Source organism: Cannabis sativa, chromosome 4, assembly GCF_029168945.1.
Source record: "Cannabis sativa cultivar Pink pepper isolate KNU-18-1 chromosome 4, ASM2916894v1, whole genome shotgun sequence".
Classification (NCBI taxonomy): domain Eukaryota; kingdom Viridiplantae; phylum Streptophyta; class Magnoliopsida; order Rosales; family Cannabaceae; genus Cannabis; species Cannabis sativa.
The window spans coordinates 81,451,549-81,471,246 of record NC_083604.1 but is presented as its reverse complement, the minus strand read 5'-3'; the positions used below and the strand labels follow the sequence as shown (position 1 = coordinate 81,471,246).

General features: G+C 36.3%; 2 protein-coding genes and 1 pseudogene across 2 annotated transcripts; all 3 read left to right on the top strand.

Annotated features, from left to right (window-relative positions):
- Positions 1-70: 70 nt before the first annotated feature.
- LOC133037420 (MDIS1-interacting receptor like kinase 2-like) lies at positions 71-2,228 on the top strand. The gene is made up of 2 exons (XM_061114696.1): positions 71-1,472; positions 1,589-2,228. Exons 1-2 carry the CDS (start codon positions 395-397, stop codon positions 1,972-1,974), a joined length of 1,464 nt encoding a protein of 487 aa, XP_060970679.1. The 5' UTR covers positions 71-394; the 3' UTR covers positions 1,975-2,228.
- Positions 2,229-2,625: 397 nt separating this feature from the next.
- LOC133037418 (MDIS1-interacting receptor like kinase 2-like) lies at positions 2,626-6,896 on the top strand (annotated as a pseudogene).
- Positions 6,897-16,571: 9,675 nt separating this feature from the next.
- LOC133037197 (leucine-rich repeat receptor-like protein kinase PEPR2) lies at positions 16,572-19,645 on the top strand. Its single transcript, XM_061114064.1, has 5 exons — positions 16,572-16,635; positions 16,989-17,130; positions 17,307-17,317; positions 18,749-18,978; positions 19,067-19,645. Exons 1-5 carry the CDS (start codon positions 16,572-16,574, stop codon positions 19,643-19,645), a joined length of 1,026 nt encoding a protein of 341 aa, XP_060970047.1.
- The last annotated feature ends 53 nt before the right edge of the window (positions 19,646-19,698 follow it).

The following is a 19,698-nucleotide window of genomic DNA, read 5'->3' as shown; positions in this document are numbered from 1 at the left end:
CAACTCTTGTCAACTTTTGATGTAAGCAACAACCAATTATCAGGAGTGTTGTCATCTAACATGGGGACAATGTCAGAATCTCACCAGATTACAGTTGGGTCAAAATAAAATCTTTGGAAGGATCCCTTCAGAACTCGGGAGTTTGACAAAGTTGAAAGTTTTGAGCTTAGATTCCAACGCGTTGAGTGGGGAAATTCCAACTCAATTAGGAAATCTAAAAGTTTTGTACCAGCTTAATCTCAGCAATAATCATTTGACAGGAAAAATCCCTACAAGCTTATCAGGTTTGAGTGAGCTAGAGGTTCTTGATTTTTCAGCAAACAATTTATCAGGTGAAATACCACACTGGTTAGGTAATTATAAAGGATTGGTGAGCTTAAACCTTAGTCATAATATGCTAACTAGTGAGATACCAACAGAGCTTGGAAATTTGGTGTCTTTGCAATATGTATTGGATCTCAGTAGCAATTTACTCATTGGAAAGATTTCCTCAAGCCTCTCAAGGCTTACAAAGTTGGAAATTCTCAACATATCTCATAACCACTTGTCAGGTAATATTCCACACACATTTTCCAACCTAATAAGTATAAGTTACATGGATTTTTCTTTCAACAACTTGACGGGTTCAATCCCAACTGGAGGAATTTTCCAAAATGCAAGAACAAATGCTTATTATTATGGAAATGTTGGTCTATGTGGAAACTCTACAGGACTTAAGCCATGCAAAACTCATACCAGCGGAAGTAAAAGTGCTCTAATTTTAATTATTAGTCTCGTTTGTGGCCTAGTTTTTGTTACTACCATTGTAATCGTTCTCATATTGTGCCATAAATTCAAAGTGTTAGATAAACAAAGGAAAACTTCTAACCAAAATGACACTCGCCAATCATTGATGATATGGGAGAAGGAAGCAAAATTCACTTTTGGAGAAATTGTAGAGGCAACAGAAAACTTTGATGACAAGTATTGCATTGGGAAAGGAGGCTTTGGCACTGTTTACAAGGCTATATTGAGATCACATGAGTTGGTTCTTGCAGTTAAGCGGTTACACATGTCAGACACGAGTGATATTCCAGAAGTTAGTCGCATAAGTTTCGAAAATGAGATTCAAACTCTAACAGAAGTCCGACATCGAAACATCATAAAGCTTTATGGATTTTGTTCAAGAAACAATGGTTTATACTTGGTGTATAAGTATGCAAACAAGGGTAGTCTTGCCAAAGTATTATACGATTCAACAGATCTTGATTGGGATTCAAGGGTGAAAATAGTTCAAGGATTGGCTCATGCAATCTCATACTTACACCATGAATGTTCTCCACCAATTATTCATCGTGACGTGTCCTTAAACAATGTACTACTTGGCTCTGATTTTGTTCCCATATTGTCAGATTTTGGCATTGCACGTTTGTTGATCCCTAACTTGTCCATTTGGACAACTGTGGCTGGATCGTATGGCTACATGGCGCCAGGTATTACTATTTTAATTATTATTAATTAAGCATTTCTATTAGGCACGAGTAGTGTTCCCAACATCATCATGGTACTAGACAATACTTGTGACCTTATATATATTTTTTGTCTGCAGAGCTAGCTTTAACCATGCGTGTGACAGAGAAATGTGATGTCTACAGTTTTGGAGTAGTAGCTTTAGAAATTATGATGGGAAAACACCCGGGAGAACTGTTGGAATCTTTATCATCAGCTCGTTCGAAAACATTATTATTAGAGAATATACTCTTGAAAGATGTGTTAGATCAACGGTTGTTACCTCCTAGTACTGGGCGATTATCAATGGATGTGGTGTTAATAGTGAGCTTGGCATTGTCATGTACTAGAACTAGACCTGAGTTACGTCCCACCATGCATTTGATTTCACAAGAATTGTCAACAAAGAGTGCTCGGGCTTCCATCATCTCTGAGCCATTCGAAACCATTACAATTGAGAAGCTTGATGCACCTTTTTATGATTAGTAGTAGTAAGAGTAAATATTTATTTAACTAATTAATACTAGAATTTATGCATGAGAATTACTCATGATGACTTATATGATGTAACATTATGAGCCAATACATTTGCACATTGCTTAGCAAAAATAAGAGAAACATCTCTCAACTCAGCCAGTAATTGTTTACCATCATTAAAATTACTATCAACCCTCCACTAAAACTATACAAAACATTATTTTGGTTTCATAATCTAACTCGTATTCACTACAACTCAATTTGCAAAAAAAAAAAAAAAAAAAAACTTATATTTTACATGTCTAGTTTAGTATATTGTTACTTTTTTTTCCTAATGTGAATGGAGCAAAGAAAAAAATACTAAACATAAATTAGTCTAAAGAAAGAAAAATGGTAATATTAATGAAAACGATGGCAACAAGAGTTTACTGAATTATCATTTTCATTCAACAAGTCAATATGCGTAAAAGAAACTCATGATCATGAATGCTAAAGATATTGTTATTATGCACAATATTCCACTCTGTTATAGCTTGTATAATTTATTGATACTAATGCCAATTTGTATTTGAGCTTTAAGCATAATTTTCTAGAGTAAATAAATGCAGTTCTCAAAATGATCAAACTTTCTAAGTCAACAAAAACTAATTTCCTAGAAATTGAAAATAAAGAAAGTTGAAAGATTCAAACTTCAAAACCTCAAATCAGTATGTCATTTTCACTAAGAAAATTTTCTTGGCTGAATTGAATACATGTTTTGGAAAGTTGAAAACAGTTTTCTTCTCTATTGACTTTTAAGAGTGAAGAATGTGACACTAAATTCTCTTTGCCATTATAAAAGAGTGAATAAAATAACCCAATTTTATTCAGATCAAGCTTTAGAAACAGATCAATCAACACCATGAAAAGAGTTTCACAAACTCATTTCTCTGTTCTTCTTCTTATTCTTCTTATTTTTGTTTGGCTTCCATTGAAGATTGCTTCTTCACCAAGAACACAAGCAGAGGCTCTCATAACATGGAGGAACAGCTTGGTGTTGGAACCATCTTCTATGGATTCATGGGACAGCAACAACATCAACAATCTTTGCAACTGGACTAATGTTGTCTGTGACGGTTCCATAGGAGAAGTCTCTCAAATAGACCTCTCCAACATGGACCTCAATGGAACATTGGACAAGTTCAACTTCTCTCCATTCCTTAACATCACCGTCTTCAACCTCAACAACAACAAACTCGCTGGCTTGATACCAACAACCATTGGTAATCTCACCAACCTCACTTTGTTGGACTTGAGTGAAAATTATTTTGAAGGAGAAATTCCAATGGAGATAAGTCAATTCTCAGAGCTTCAATATCTTAGTTTGGACAACAATTATCTTGAGGGTCCAATTCCTTTCCAGCTTAGCAATTTAAAAAAGGTATGGTACTTATCACTTGGAGCAAACTATTTGGAAAATTCAGATTGGTCTAAATTTTCAAGCATGCCTTCCTTAACCTACCTTGATCTTTATAAGAACCACTTTAGTTCAACATTCCCAGGCTTCGTATCAAAGTGTAGGAACTTGACCTTCCTTGACTTGTCTGAAAACAGTTGGACTGGGTCAATTCCACAATCTGTATTTTCCAATCTTGTCAAACTCGAATCTTTCAATCTCACAGATAACAAATTTGTGGGACATTTGTCATCTAATATTTTGAAACTTTCTAAGCTCAAACACCTTCATTTACACACAAATTTCCTCAAAGGTAAAATTCCTAGTGGAATTGGTCTCCTACATGATCTTGAGGTTCTTGAACTACATGAAAATTCCTTTGGTGGGAGTATTCCTTCTTTTATTGGCCAACTCAAAAATCTATTACATCTTAAAACTTTGGATCTTTCTTATAATAATCTCACGGGTCCAATTCCAACTTCTCTATGCAACCTCAAAAGCCTCATCTTCTTTTATGTAAATAACAACAATTTCACTGGTTCAATTCCTTTAGAGATTGGAAACTTGAAGAAACTTAAAATACTAGATCTTTCTAAGAACCATCTCACGGGTCCAATTCCAATCTCATTATGCAACCTCAAAAACCTAATCACTTTTTATGCAGATACCAACCAACTATCAGGAGTATTGCCAGTTAATATTTCAAGGTTGCGTAACTTGGAGGAGTTAGCTATTTTTACTAATAATTTCACTGGTTCAATTCCTTCAGAGATTGGAAACTTGAAGAAACTTAAAAGTTTGGATTTTTCTGCAAACCATCTCACGGGTCCAATTCCAACCTCAGTATGGAACCTCAAAAGCCTTACCTCTTTTTATGTAAATACCAACCAATTATCAGGAACGTTGCCAGTTAATATTTCAAGGTTGAGTAACTTGGAGGACTTATTTGCCTTTACCAATAATTTCATAGGTTCAATTCCTTCAGAGATTGGAAACCTGAAGAAACTTATGAGAATAGATATTTCTGAGAACCAACTCACAGGTTCCATTCCAACCTCTTTATGGAACCTCAAAAACCTCACTGTATTACATTGTTTTGACAACAATCTAGTTGGAACCATCCCGCCAGAGATTGGAAATCTAGAATTCCTCACAAGTTTTGATGTCGACACCAATCAACTATCAGGAGAGTTACCAGTTAATATTTCCAAACTTATTAACTTGAAGGTGTTCAATGTTCTTGGCAATAATTTCACTGGGGAAATAGATAGAGACTTTGGGAAAAACAATCCTCATTTGAACTTCGTCGGGTTTGCTGACAACAATTTCGTTGGAAAACTACCACAAAATTTGTGTAGCGGGTTCAATCTAGAGTATTTGGGTGTACATAACAACAACTTTACAGGACCATTGCCCAAGTGCCTGAAAAACTGCACCAAATTAAATAGAGTAAGGCTTGATGGGAATCGATTCACAGGCAACATCACCAATGCTTTTGGTGTTCACCCACATCTTGATTCCATTTTCTTAAACAACAACCAATTCATCGGCCACATCTTAAGTACGTGGGGACAATGCCAAAATCTCACCACATTACAGATGGGTCATAATAAAATCTCTGGTAAGATTCCACCTGAACTTGGGAATTTGATGAAGTTGCGAGTTTTGAGGCTAGAGTCCAACAAATTAGATGGGCCAATTCCAACTCAGTTGGAAAATCTTAAACTTTTGTACCAGCTTAATCTCAGCAATAATCATTTAACGGAGGAAATCCCTATGAATCTATCAAACTTGAGTGGGTTACAGTATCTTGATTTGTCGACAAACAATTTAGCAGGTAAGATACCATATTGGCTTGGTAACTTTGAAAGTTTACGTAGCTTAAACCTCAGTCACAATATTCTATCAAGTGAAATACCATCAGAGCTTGGTAATTTGGCCTCATTGCATGAAGTATTGGATCTTAGTAGCAATTTACTTGTTGGAGTGATACCCTCGAGCCTATCCAAGCTTACAATGCTAGAAATTTTCAACATCTCCCATAACCACCTCTCAGGTATTATTCCACAATCATTTTCCAACCTAATAAGCATAAGTTACATCGATTTTTCTTACAACAACTTGACGGGTGAGATCCCCATTTTCCAAAATGCTTCAAAAAGTATTTATGATGGAAATCTTGGATTGTGTGGAAAAGCTTCAGGACTTAAACCCTGCAAAATGAAAAGAAATAAAACTAGGACTAATCTTATTTTAGTCATTTGTCTTGTTTGTGCTGGTATAGTAGTGTTTGTTACTGCAATTATAATCACTCTCGTATTGCGTTACAAATTCAAAGTTTTGGATAAGAAAAGGAAAAGTTCTAACCAAAATGACACTCGTCAATCATTGATATGGGAGAAAGAAGCAAAATTCACATTTGGAGAAATTGTAGATGCCACTGAAAACTTTGATGACAAGTATTGCATTGGGAATGGAGGTTTTGGTACTGTTTACAAAGCCATATTGAGATCACATGAGTTAGTTGTTGCGGTTAAGCGGTTGCACTTGTCAGATTCAAGTGATATTTTAGAAGCTAGTCGTATTAGTTTCGAGAATGAGATTCGAACTCTGACAGAAGTTCGACATCGAAACATCGTAAAGCTTTATGGATTTTGTTTAAGAAAGGGTGAAATGTACTTGGTGTATCAGTATGCAAACAGAGGCAGTCTAGGTAAAGTATTATATGGTTCAACAAATTTTGATTGGGATTCAAGGGTGAAGATAGTTCAAGGATTGGCTCATGCAATCTCATACTGTCAGACTTTGGTATAGCACGATTGTTGATCCCTGACTCGCCCATTTGGACAAATGTAGCTGGATCCTACGGCTACATGGCCCCAGGTATTATTATTTTACTCATTATTAATTAAAATATTTTCGACTTGATACTGAATTACAACAATAACAGTTTCACACCTCATTGACGGTGTTGGGCAATTTGATGCCTTTTAACATTTCTCTTATTATTTCTGCATGTATGAACATTTTTAAAAGACTTGTTTTATTGTGCAGAGTTGGCTTTGACTATGCGTGTCACTGAAAAGTGTGACGTGTACAGTTTTGGAGTAGTAGCTTTGGAAATTATGATGGGAAAACACCCAAGAGAACTGTTGGAATCTTTATTATCTTCTCAGACAAAAACTTTATCAGATAATATGTTATTGAAAGATGTACTAGACCAACGGTTGTTACCTCCTACCGGGAGATTATCAATGGTTGTGGTGTTAGTAGTGAGCTTGGCATTATCATGTACCAGAAGTAGACCAGAGTCACGACCTACCATGCATTTAGTGGCGCAAGAATTGTCTACTAGGACTCGAGCTTCCATGATCTCTGAGCCATTGAGAACCATTACTATTGAGAAAATTGCTGCAATTCACTATGAGTAGGTACGTATGAGGTTTATGAAAAGTTTTATTAATATAAATAACTTGTTACTCATGCACATGTAGGAAAATGGAAAAATATGAAAAGATACTAGTAGCAATGGTGCCTAGTACTATCTAATGTATTATATTTGTGCAATTAAATATCGAGTATCTTTCATGATCTAATGTAATAACCGTTTATGAAATATCTCTAACCATTTGAAAGATGTCATCTTTAGGTGATGCTGGGCACCACTAATGCTTAATAACAATACTCAGAAAAATATGGTAATGATGGTGGTTCAATGGTTCAAGCAATTAAAACCTCTCATGAGTTTGAGGTTGAAAGAAGCCAACATTGATCACTTAATAAATGGCGAAAACAGAGAAGCATGCAACTGAGTAGGGAAAGACTAGTGAAGCCAATATTTTATGTTATTATTATTATTATGAATGTTGTTTGACTGAGTAATTATGAAGAAATTAATTCATAACAAATCCAATATTTTATGTTGTAATACTATATCATGTTTCTTGTTTTGAATGATTGCAAATCGAGTTCAATGAAACTTGTGTAGATATACTATTTAATAAAACATGACCACTTTACAATTTGCAAATAGTTTGGGAACTATTTTTAAAAAGCTAATAAATATTCATTGGCACAGAAATAACTTTACCAATAAGGACAAAATTGATGTCTATACCATATAAGTTTACTATATGATATATTTAACTTTCCTCTTCATCACATTTTGCATGGTAACTGTAAGCTTATTTTCTCCAAAAAATTAACTGTAATTAGCTGAGGAGGCAATTTCATATCCACATGGGCATGTTTAGCATTTCTCCAACATAGTACTACATCTCATTTATTCCTAAATTGAAAAAACAAAAAAATTGACCTATCATTAGCTTTTGTCATTTTCAGTGTTGAACACAATAATGATAATAATAATAATTTTCTAGAATTTGAATCATCATTATTCATATCAAGCTTTAGAAACTGAAGTAAACAACACCATGAAAATAGTTTCAAGAACTCGTATGTGATGGTTCAACAACAACATCATTAATCTTTGCAATTGGACAAATGTTGTATGTGATGGTTCCAATGGAGAAATCTCACAAATAGATCTCTCCAACTTGGAACTCAATGGAACATTGGACAACTTCAACTTCTCTCCATTCCTTAACATCACTATCTTCAACCTCAACAACAACAAACTCGCCGGTTCGATCCCAAAAGCCATTGGTAATCTCGCCAAGCTCACTTTGTTGGACTTAAGTGACAATGATTTTGAAGGAGAAATTCCAGTGGAGATAAGCCAATTGTCAGAGCTTCAATATCTCAATCTCTACAACAACTTTCTTAATGGGTCAATTCCTTACCAGCTCACCAATCTACCAAAGATACGGAACTTATCACTTGGATATAATAATTTGGAGAATTCTGAGTGGTCTAATTTTTCAAGCATGCCTTCCTTAACCTACCTTGTTCTTTGTAAGAACCACTTTAATTCAACATGTAAAGTCCTTTTTTGGCAAGTTAGGTGACAAAATAATTTTTCCTTTTTATGGTAAGATTGCTTTGCATTAATTTTCGAAATCTTACCTCTTTTATTCGGTTATAAGTTGCCATTTTCCTTGTTTGGAAAGTTGCACTTTCAGCTGAACTTTCCTTTGTTGAAAACTTCTCAAAAGAGAAGAAATTCTCTTTTGGAAAGTTGTCCTTTTAAGGGAAACTTTGATTATTGCCTTTTCCTTTTTAATTTCGATTGTATCTTGATACAATCAGAATGTATAATCTGTTTTTGGCAGGAATCAAGCTTTGAAAGAAGATCGGACCCGATTTTAGTAAGTTTCCCGTTTCTGGGCAGATCTGCTTCGTCAGCAACCGAATCTGTTGTAGCAGATCGTGTTTGTTTTTGGAAAGTTTTTGTACAAATCGCTAATTCGAACTTGTGGTTGCCTCTTTGGTTTCTATGGTCTATAAATAGAGCCTAGAGAGCAACCATTCGGATTACCTCTTCCAATATTCATTTTTTGCATTTATCTTTTGTGAGAAGAGAGTGTTTCTTTGTTTTGTGAGAGCCTAGTTGTTCACCTAGGTTCTAGTTGTTCTATTTCTGTTCTTACTCTATCTTAGAGGTTGTGAAGAACTACTTGACTGAACAAGAGATTGGTCTTCGGGAGAAGACTTGATTAAGCCTTACTTCGGGAGGAAGTAAGCACTTGGTCTTCGGGAGAAGACTTGCTAAAGCCTTACTTCGGGAGGAAGTAAGCACTCACACTTCAAAGACGAAGGGAGTTCGGGCTTGAAGGTGTTTCAAGAAGTCAGATTCATAAAGTGGATTACAAAGGATTGCGGCAATACTTTAGAGGGAGTCTAAACTTGTTTAAGTCAATTGTCTTTGTAATTTTGATACTTTATTAATTGATTTCATTCTCTGGGCGTGGCCCCGTGGACTAGGAGTGTTCGTGAGAACACTGATACCACGTATAAATCTCTTGTGTCAAGTTATTTATTTTTCTGCAAAATATTTTATATTCTGCCTGTTCAGTTTTGCTGTAGCAGAATTACTTTCTGCTGCTGCAAACGATTACAGTTTTTATATTTTCTTATATATAACTGACATTTGCAAAAACACGGTTTTTCATTTGGTATCAGAGCGGGACACTAAACTCTTAGTGTGGTCCTATAACGTTTTTGTTAGAATGTCATTTTTTGCAGAAGGAAGTTCTATTTCTAGACCACCATTGCTTAATGACTCTAACTATCCTTACTGGAAAGTTAGAATGAGAGCCTTCATCAAATCTCAAGATGAGAAGGCGTGGAGAATGGTTCTATCAGGTTGGTCTCCTCCAGTTGAGACAGATTCTTCAGGTAATACTATTATAAAATCCGAACCGGAATGGTCTATGAAGATGATAAACTATCTGCCTACAATAGCAAAGCCTTGCATGCTATCTTTAATGGTGTAGGTGAGGGTTACATTAAACTTATATCATCTTGTGTTTCGCTAAGGAAGCTTGGGAGATTCTTCAAACTCGGTTTGAAGGAACTTCGATGTGAAAAGATCTAGATTTATCATGCTTCAAACTAAATTTGATGAGCTTAGAATGTCCGATAATGAAACTTTAAGCCGAATTCTATGAAAAATTATCTGACATTGCTAATGAATATTTTGCTCTTGGAGAAAAGCTTGTAGACTCTGTTCTTGTGAGAAAAATTGTTAGAGTTCTTCCAGAGAGGTTTGATACGAAACTTTTGGCAATGGAGGAAGCTAAAGATTTTAGCACTTTGAAAGTGGAAGAATTGATGGGTTCCTTACGTACTTTTGAATTAAATCAACAGATTAAACAAAAGGACAAACCCAAATCCATTGCTGATAAAGGTAAAAGTATTGCTTTGAAAGTTGCTGATAATGAAAATTCTGATAGTGAATGTGATGATGAGATTGCTTTATTAACTAAGAATTTTCAGAAATATATGAAAAAGATGGGAAATAAAAAGAATATTTCGAAAGGTTCAAAAGGTAATACTTTCATTAAACCATCTGTCTCTAACAAAAAGGGAATTCAGTGCAGGGAATGTGAAGGTTTTGGGCATATTCAATCTGAGTGTGCAAACACTTTGAAAAAGAATAAGAAAAGTTTCAATGTCACTTGGAGTGATGATGAAACCGAAAGTGATGAAGATATTACTGAAAATGTTGCCCTAACCTCTGTTATGACTAATGTGTTGTGTGATTCACAGGTGAAAGATAGATTGGTATGTCTGAATAATACCACCAAACAAGAGGAATCAGATTCAGATGAGTCTGAAATCTGTGAAGAATCTCTTGCTGAATCATACAAAGTCATGTATGAAAAATGGATTCAGGTTGCTTCTGAAAATAGAGAGTTGAATAAATTGAATAAAAAATTGTCTCATCAAATTGAAATGTGTGAGTTGAAAATAAAAGAATATGAGACAAGTGTTTGTGATAAAGATGAAAAAATCTCTCTATTAAAGAAGGAACTTGAAAACTTTAAGAAAAATGTTCAAATGCTTAATCCTGGATCTTCTATTTTTGAAAAAGCTCAGAATGCAGGTCAGAGAGGTTTTGCAGGCCTTGGTTCTAATGGAATGGAAAGTTCTGGAGTCACGAAGTTTGTAAAATCAAGTGTTCCAACGAATCACCATGAGGCCACAAACTCTGCCGTATCAATTTCACAGCCTGTGGCAGCAAGAACAGCTTCTGATGCTGCAAAATCTCCAGGATTTTCGAAAAAGGTAAGATCTCAGGTAAAAAGATTTGTTCCCATTTGTCATTTCTGTGGTAGAAAAGGACATATCAGACCTAAATGTTTCACATTAAATAACCTGTTTAAAACAAATTATTTTGATAATTTGAAAAAATCTCAAAAGAAACATAAAGGTTTGAAACAAGTATGGGTGAAAAAGAAGTGTCTAAAATTTGGTTTTTACGATAAAAGCTGCTGCATCTCAAATGTGGTATTTTGACAGTGGTTGCTCTAGACACATGACAGGTGACAAGGATTTTTTGACTAACATACGGCCTATGCAATGTGGAGAAGTCACGTTTGGTAATGGCTTATCAGGAAAAGTTGTTGGTATGGGAACTCTAAATTTTGAAGGATTACCTAGACTGAAAAATGTGATGTTAGTTGAAGGACTGAGGGCTAATTTACTTAGCATCAGTCAAATCTGTGATCAAGGGTTTACTGTTTCTTTTGATAGTGATCATTGTTATGTTATGAATGATGACAATGAATGTATCTTGCAAGGATTTCGATCCAATGATAACTGTTACACTCTAACCCCTGTGTTTACTTGTCACTCAGCTATCAACAACACCACGGATCCGTGGCATGCCAAGCTTGGGCATATTAATTTTAAAAACACAGAAAAAAGCCGTCAAATGCAGTATTGTTCGAGGTCTTCCCAAGCTTGGTAAGGAAAGTGAAGGTAAGTGTGAACCGTGTCAACTTGGGAAGCAATTAAAAATCACTCACAAGCCTGTGTCTGATATCAATACCTCAAAGGTATTGGAATTGCTTCACATGGATCTTATGGGTCCAATCCAAGTTGAAAGTTTGAATGGTAAACGATATATCTTTGTGTGTGTTGATGATTTCTCTCGGTTTACTTGGGTAGATTTCTTAAGAGAAAAATCTGACACTTTTGATGCCTTTAAAACTCTGTGTCTGAGATTAAGAGTTGAGAAAGGTTGTAATATTGGGAAAATTGTTCGAATTCGAAGTGATCATGGTAAGGAGTTTGAAAATTCCGTGTATGATGATTTTTGCAAGTCTACGGTGTATAACTCATGAATTTTCGGCTCCCAAAACTCCTCAACAAAATGGAGTTGTTGAGAGGAAGACTCGAACTTTGCAGGAAATGGCAAGAGTGATGTTAAATAGCAAGAAGTTGACAAAGCGATTATGGGCTGAAGCTATTAACACAGCTTGCTACATAATAAACGAGTGTTTATTCGTCCAGGTACCTCAAAAACATCTTATGAAATCTGGAAAGGTAAGCGCCCCAATGTAAGTCATTTTCATGTTTTTGGATGTGTGTGTTATGTCTATAGAGATCGTGAGCATATTGGTAAATTTGATGCTAAAAGTGATGTTGGTGTGTTTATTGGATATTCCTTAAACAGTAGAGCTTATCGTGTTTATAACATGAGAACTCAAAAAGTTTGTTTTGGAATCAGCTAATGTGGTTGTTGATGATTTTAGAGATTTTTCAGAGTTTTCCACAGAAGCCAAGATAGATAGTCTCATGGATATTCCTCCAAAAGTTGTAACAACAGATCCTGATGCAGCAGAACCCATTGCTGATGCTGCAAATGACGAATCTGCTCACCGCAACTCGAAACTCGGAGAACCGTAACCGTCTATCTTGACTCATCCAAACATCATCAACGACTCTATTCGGAAAGAACCAAGCACCGAGTCAAACCGAATCATCCAAAAGATCTCATCCTTGGAAATCCTGAAGAAAGCATGGTAACTCGCAGAAGGTACATTAATTTAATCAGCTTTCTTTGCTTTGTTTCTCAATATGAACCGAAAAATGTGAAGGAAGCCATGACCTTTGAGGAATGGCTCAATGCAATGCAAGAGGAACTCAACCAATTTGTTCGCAACAAGGTATGGATTTTGGTCCGAAGACCAAAAGGTATAAATGTTATTGGAACAAAGTGGTTATTTAAAAATAAAAGTGATGAGTTCGGTACAATTGTGAGAAACAAGGCTCGTTTGGTGGCACAAGGGTACACTCAGGTAGAAGGTATTGATTTTGATGAAACTTTTGCTCCTGTTGCAAGATTAGAATCAATACGTTTACTTTTATGTATTGCTTGTATTCTCAATATTAAACTGTTTCAAATGGATGTGAAATCTGCTTTCCTTAATGGTATTTTGAATGAGGAAGTTTATGTTGAGCAACCAAAAGGATTCGAAGATCCTCAATTTCCAGACCATGTATACAAACTTGAAAAAGCTTTGTATGGACTGAAACAAGCTCCTCGAGCTTGGTATGAAAAGTTGACTCAATTTTTACTTTCTCATGGCTATCACAGAGGTAGTGTGGATAAAACTCTTTTCATCAAACATATAAAATCTGATTTTATCATTGCTCAAATTTATGTTGATGATATAGTTTTTGGGTCTACATCTAACCATGAAGTGCAGGTATTTGTTGATCAAATGAAAAGTGAATTTGAAATGAGCATGGTTGGTGAGCTTAATTTCTTTCTTGGTCTTCAAGTGAGACAAATGGAAGGAGGTACATTTGTATCTCAAAGCAAGTATGCTAAGAACCTTGTCAAGAAATTTGGCCTTGAATCGGCTAAGCAGGTAAGTACTCCTATGAGCACCACACTGAAATTAACAAAAGATGAGAATGGAGTAAAGGTAGACACTACACTCTATCGTAGCATGATTGGAAGTCTTTTGTATTTAACTGCTAGTCGCCCTGATATATGTTACAGTGTGGGAGTGTGTGCTACATATCAAAGTAATCCTATGGAATCTCATGTATCGAGTTTCGTAAAAAGGATTATTAGATATGTTAATAGCACTCCTGATTATGGAATTTGGTACTCGAAAGATACCAATTCAAATCTTGCTTGTTTTAGTGATGCAGATTGGGCAGGAAATGCTGATGATCGAAAGAGCACAAGTGGAGGGTGTTTCTTCCTTGGGAATAATCTAGTATCTTGGCATAGCAAGAAACGAATTCCATCTCCTTATCCACTCCGAAGCCGAGTACATAGCCGCTGGCGGTTGTTGCACTCAACTATTGTGGTTGAAACAAATGTTGATTGATTATGGGTTTGATTTGGGTGTTTTGACTATTTTTTGTGACAATACTAGTGCCATAAATATTTCCAAAAATCCTGTTCAACACTCTAGAACAAAGCACATTGATATAAGACACCACTTTATTAGGGAACTTGTTGAAAATAAATCATTGCAATTAGAATATGTTGATACTGAAAAACAATTAGCTGATATTTTCACAAAGGCCCTAGATGCAAGTCGCTTTGACTCCCTCAGAAAGTCTTTGGGAGTTTGCATTGTTTAATTTTATCTGTTCATCATTCGTGTACAATAGTGTTGTGTGATTCTTCTCTAGCTCTAATTCTTCTATCATTGTTTTTGACAAATCATGTTTATGCTTTTGGAATATAATTAGTTAGGATCTCTGTCTGATCATACTTTGTGATGTTGTTTTAAAAGATTCATGTTACTCTTTATTTGTGTCTGGGATTAAAAAAATGTTCTTATACAGAGTTGAGCAATTTTTGTTTCATGCTTGTCAGGCCCCTTGCTGGAATAGAGCTACCCATACTGAAGTGTGAAAGCCATCTGATGAGTAAGCTGGAACATTGTAATTAGCAACTATGATGAGGATGCACTACCATAGAAAAGGGCTACCTTCAGTATGGTGTGAAAGCATCCAGTTGCGGGATCAATTTGAAAAAGGCGAAAATGAAAAATCATGCCAAGGACAATGATCCTATTTTCACTGCACACACTTATGTCTGATAAGTGTGTTCAACTCTGTAAGTCTCCTCTATTAAAATTAAATTAATAATCCTGGTTCACAATTCTCAGTAACATGCATATCTTTTTCTTCAACATCAATTAAGTATGATCATCTCATGAGATTCTAATTAGTTATTTTCCTTGAAAGCATAACATGTAATCTACTTTGTCAATTGTCAATGATATTTGATTTCTCTGCTTGATTCGAATCACATATACTCACTGTACACATTTTTTTTAGTTTCGGTTTTATTTTAAAATAAAAAAAAATAATAAAAAAAATAAATAAAAAAAAGGGAGGGAGGCGTGTGACTTGCTTCATGGGTCAAGGAAAATCTTGTGCATAAATGGTAAGTATCAACATTCATTCTTTCTTTGATTTATTATGATATTTTTCCAAGTAAAGATTAATCTTTATATGGTAATGTGTCTTTATTCTTGAAAGATTGCTTTATTTTTGGAAAAATTTGTTGGCATTTCTAGTTTCCTTTTATTTTTTTAAAAAAAAAAAAAAAGGGGGAAAGGAGTTGAGAAGTGGGCGGTTTCCTCTTTTGGTTCATGGGCTGGCGGTTTCATTTGATTTTTCAAAATTGGTTTCCTTTTTCTTGTTTTGATTCCAAGGTTATATAAACCAAATTTTGTCACTTATTTCACCACCTACCCGAACCTTCTTCTTGTTCCTTTGTCAGACACTATTCATCTTCTATTTCAGTTTCAAAATGGTGAGAACCAAAAATCTAGGGCACTCTAAAAAATTAGAAGAAACCGTCCCAACTCCTTCTAGTGCACCCCCTGCTGCCTCAGTTCCTCCTCCTGCTATTGCAAAGCCTGGAGATTCATCGCTTCCCCAGCGTGAATCTCAAGCCGAGAAGCCAAAACGTCCACCCAAGCAAGTTGCTCGCAAATCTGTAAGGCCCTATCGCACCTGGACTTCGTCGTCTGAATCCTCGAAGGAATCTCCTCCTCCATTGGCTGTTCCTCCTCCTGCTGCATCAATGGCTGGCACCACTCCAACAGGCCCTTCCACTCGAACTCGAGCCCAGCAAGCCTCGGCTGAGAAAGAACTTCAAGCCTCTCAATCTCGAGAGAAGTCTGCTCCTCCAGCCAAGAAGAAACTCAAGACCAATCCTCCCTCGGCTTCCTCGAGTTCCAGTTCAGAAGAAGAGGATCCAATGGAAGTCTCTTCAGACAAATCAGTTTCTCTGCATACTGAGAAGGACAGTGAGGACACAGAACTCGAGCCAGAGCCTCCTCGTTCAAAAACTGCTTCTGCAGCAAAGGCCTCTGCTGCTGCCAAAGGCAAGCAGCCCATGGAAGATCCTCCATCTGGTAATATCCCTTCCTCTATCTCTGGCTGTCCAACTTTTTACTATCGAGACAATGAGCGTGACTGGAATCTTTATGCAACTCGTAAGTTTGAAAGTGAGAGGAATTATGATTTGCATGCCCATCGTGTTTATGGTATTGTAAAGTTCATCCAATTTCATCAATGGGAACACACTCTTACTGGTTTTATTGGATTCATTGCTAACATTATTAAAGAGTTTTATGCTAATCTTACTGATGATTTCCTTGATGAGAACTCTAGACTGTATAGAAGAGTGTATGTTAGGGGTCATTGGTTCTCATTTTCTGAAAAGGATATTGCTCAGGCCCTGCAATTGCCTGAGAATGTTTCCAATGCTGTGATGTCCATGGATCGTGACTTGATGCACTCTGAACTCACTGGTGCACGTTCTGAATTGAAACCAGGGGAGAGTCTTCGAATTACTCACCTCACTTTTGCTCATGCTTCCCTTATGCGGTTTGCACTTAGCAATTGGGTTCCAAATTCGAACAAGACCGTGGTGTCTCAAGAAGTGGCTACACTCCTGTACCGCATCACCTCTGGAACTTCCATTGATCTAGCCTCTCATATTCTCAACCAGATTGTCTCCTTTCGAAGAGGTAAAAAGCCAACCTTCAAACTTGTGTTTCCAAATTTAATCTATAAGGTTTTATCCTCTCAGAAGAATGTGGCCCAAGCACATGAAACACTTGAGCCTCCCATCACTGGCCCTACATTCCAACCTTCTGAGTATTTTGATGGTGTGTTCCAAAAACGGCCAAAGGCTGGTGCGCCTGGTCTTTGCTTCCCTGGCCGGGTGCAAGTTCAGGCTCTGCTGCTGCAGAGCTCCTGGAAGTCAAGTCAGAACTTCAGAATGTGTACACTCGACTTGAAGCAATGGCTGATGTCCAGCATGACATGTCCAGGCAACTGTCCACCTTAATTCAACTCTCCAAACCTTAAAGTGTTATAGTTTGTTTCTTTTTACTTAAACTTTGGTTTATTTTTGTTCTTTGTTTACTTTGGCACTCCGATAAACAAAAAGGGGGAGAGATATTATATTTTTTGGTTTGTGTTGCCCAACTCTGGACCCTTTTTTCAGGGGGAGTTGTGGTTTGTTAGTACTTATGACCTTAATGTTTAAAGTTAGCATGTTCTTTGTGTTCATTGTGATATTCGATTGTGTTATTCAGGGGGAGTAGTATTGGTTGCTCTTGCTAACTTTGCATTGCAGGTACTTTATGGAAAAAATTATTTTGTTCATCTAAAGTGCCAAAGGGGGAGATTGTAAAGTCCTTTTTTGGCAAGTTAGGTGACAAAATAATTTTTCCTTTTTATGGTAAGATTGCTTTGCATTAATTTTCGAAATCTTACCTCTTTTATTCGGTTATAAGTTGCCATTTTCCTTGTTTGGAAAGTTGCACTTTCAGCTGAACTTTCCTTTGTTGAAAACTTCTCAAAAGAGAAGAAATTCTCTTTTGGAAAGTTGTCCTTTTAAGGGAAACTTTGATTATTGCCTTTTCCTTTTTAATTTCGATTGTATCTTGATACAATCAGAATGTATAATCTGTTTTTGGCAGGAATCAAGCTTTGAAAGAAGATCGGACCCGATTTTAGTAAGTTTCCCGTTTCTGGGCAGATCTGCTTCGTCAGCAACCGAATCTGTTGTAGCAGATCGTGTTTGTTTTTGGAAAGTTTTTGTACAGCTGCTAATTCGAACTTGTGGTTGCCTCTTTGGTTTCTATGGTCTATAAATAGAGCCTAGAGAGCAACCATTCGGATTACCTCTTCCAATATTCATTTTTTGCATTTATCTTTTGTGAGAAGAGAGTGTTTCTTTGTTTTGTGAGAGCCTAGTTGTTCACCTAGGTTCTAGTTGTTCTATTTCTGTTCTTACTCTATCTTAGAGGTTGTGAAGAACTACTTGACTGAACAAGAGATTGGTCTTCGGGAGAAGACTTGATTAAGCCTTACTTCGGGAGGAAGTAAGCACTTGGTCTTCGGGAGAAGACTTGCTAAAGCCTTACTTCGGGAGGAAGTAAGCACTCACACTTCAAAGACGAAGGGAGTTCGGGCTTGAAGGTGTTTCAAGAAGTCAGATTCATAAAGTGGATTACAAAGGATTGCGGCAATACTTTAGAGGGAGTCTAAACTTGTTTAAGTCAATTGTCTTTGTAATTTTGATACTTTATTAATTGATTTCATTCTCTGGGCGTGGCCCCGTGGACTAGGAGTGTTCGTGAGAACACTGATACCACGTATAAATCTCTTGTGTCAAGTTATTTATTTTTCTGCAAAATATTTTATATTCTGCCTGTTCAGTTTTGCTGTAGCAGAATTACTTTCTGCTGCTGCAAACGATTACAGTTTTTATATTTTCTTATATATAACTGACATTTGCAAAAACACGGTTTTTCACAACATTCCCAGGTTTCATATCAAAGTGTAGGAACTTGACCTTCCTTGACTTGTCTAAAAACAATCTCATAGGTCCAATTCCAGTTTCTTTGTGGAACCTCAAAAACCTCATCTTTTTTTATGTAGATAACAACCAACTATCAGGAGAGTTGTCAGTTAATATTTCCATGCTTAGTAACTTGGAGGACTTAGTTGTTTCTAACAATAATTTCACTGGTTCAATTCCTTCAAAGATTGGAAACTTGAAGAAACTCAAAAGATTGGATCTTTCTCGTAACCATCTCATAGGTCCAATTCCAACTTCTCTATGGAACCTCAAAAACCTCATCCATGTGTACCTTTTCAACAACAATCTAGTTGGAATCATCCCACCAGCGATTGGAAATCTAGAATTCCTCACAAATTTTATTGTCGGCACTAATCAACTATCGGGAGGATTCTTAGGTTAATATTTCCAGTCTTAGTAACTTGGAGAAGTTCTCTGTTATTAGCAATAATTTCACTGGGCAAATCCCTAGAGACTTTGGGAAGAATAGTCCTAATTTGAGCATCGTTGTGTTTACAAACAACAGCTTCTTTGGAGAGTTTCCACAAGGTTTGTGTAGTGGGTTTAATCTAGAATATTTGAGTGTAAATAACAACAGCTTTACAGGGCCATTGCCCGAGTGCTTGAGAAATTGCACCAAATTAAAAAGAGTAAGGTTTGATGGGAATCGATTCACAGGCAACATCACTAATGCTTTTGGTGTTCACCCACATCTTGATTCCATTTTCTTAAACAACAACCAATTCATCGGTCATGTTTCAAGTATGTGGGGACAATGCCAAAATCTCACCACATTACAAATGGGTCATAATAAAATTGCTGGTAAGATCCCATCTGAACTTGGGAATTTGATGAAGTTGCAAGTTTTGAACTTGGAGTCCAACAAATTGAATGGGCCAATCCCAAATCAATTGGTAAATCTTAAACTTTTGTACCTTAATCTTAGCAATAATCATTTAACGAAGAAATCCCTATGAGTCTATTAAACTTGAGTGGGCTACGGTATCTTGATTTGTCGACAAACAATTTA

Coding starts and splice junctions, on each gene's coding strand:
- LOC133037420 (XM_061114696.1), top strand. CDS start 395: ATGCTAACTAGTGAGATACCAACAGAGCTTGGAAATTTGGTGTCTTTG. Junction 1,473..1,588: donor GTATGGCTACATGGCGCCAG/GTATTACTATTT, acceptor TTTTGTCTGCAG/AGCTAGCTTTAACCATGCGT.
- LOC133037197 (XM_061114064.1), top strand. CDS start 16,572: ATGGATCGTGACTTGATGCACTCTGAACTCACTGGTGCACGTTCTGAA. Junction 16,636..16,988: donor TGAATTGAAACCAGGGGAGA/GTCTTCGAATTA, acceptor AAACGGCCAAAG/GCTGGTGCGCCTGGTCTTTG. Junction 18,979..19,066: donor ACCTTTTCAACAACAATCTA/GTTGGAATCATC, acceptor GAGGATTCTTAG/GTTAATATTTCCAGTCTTAG.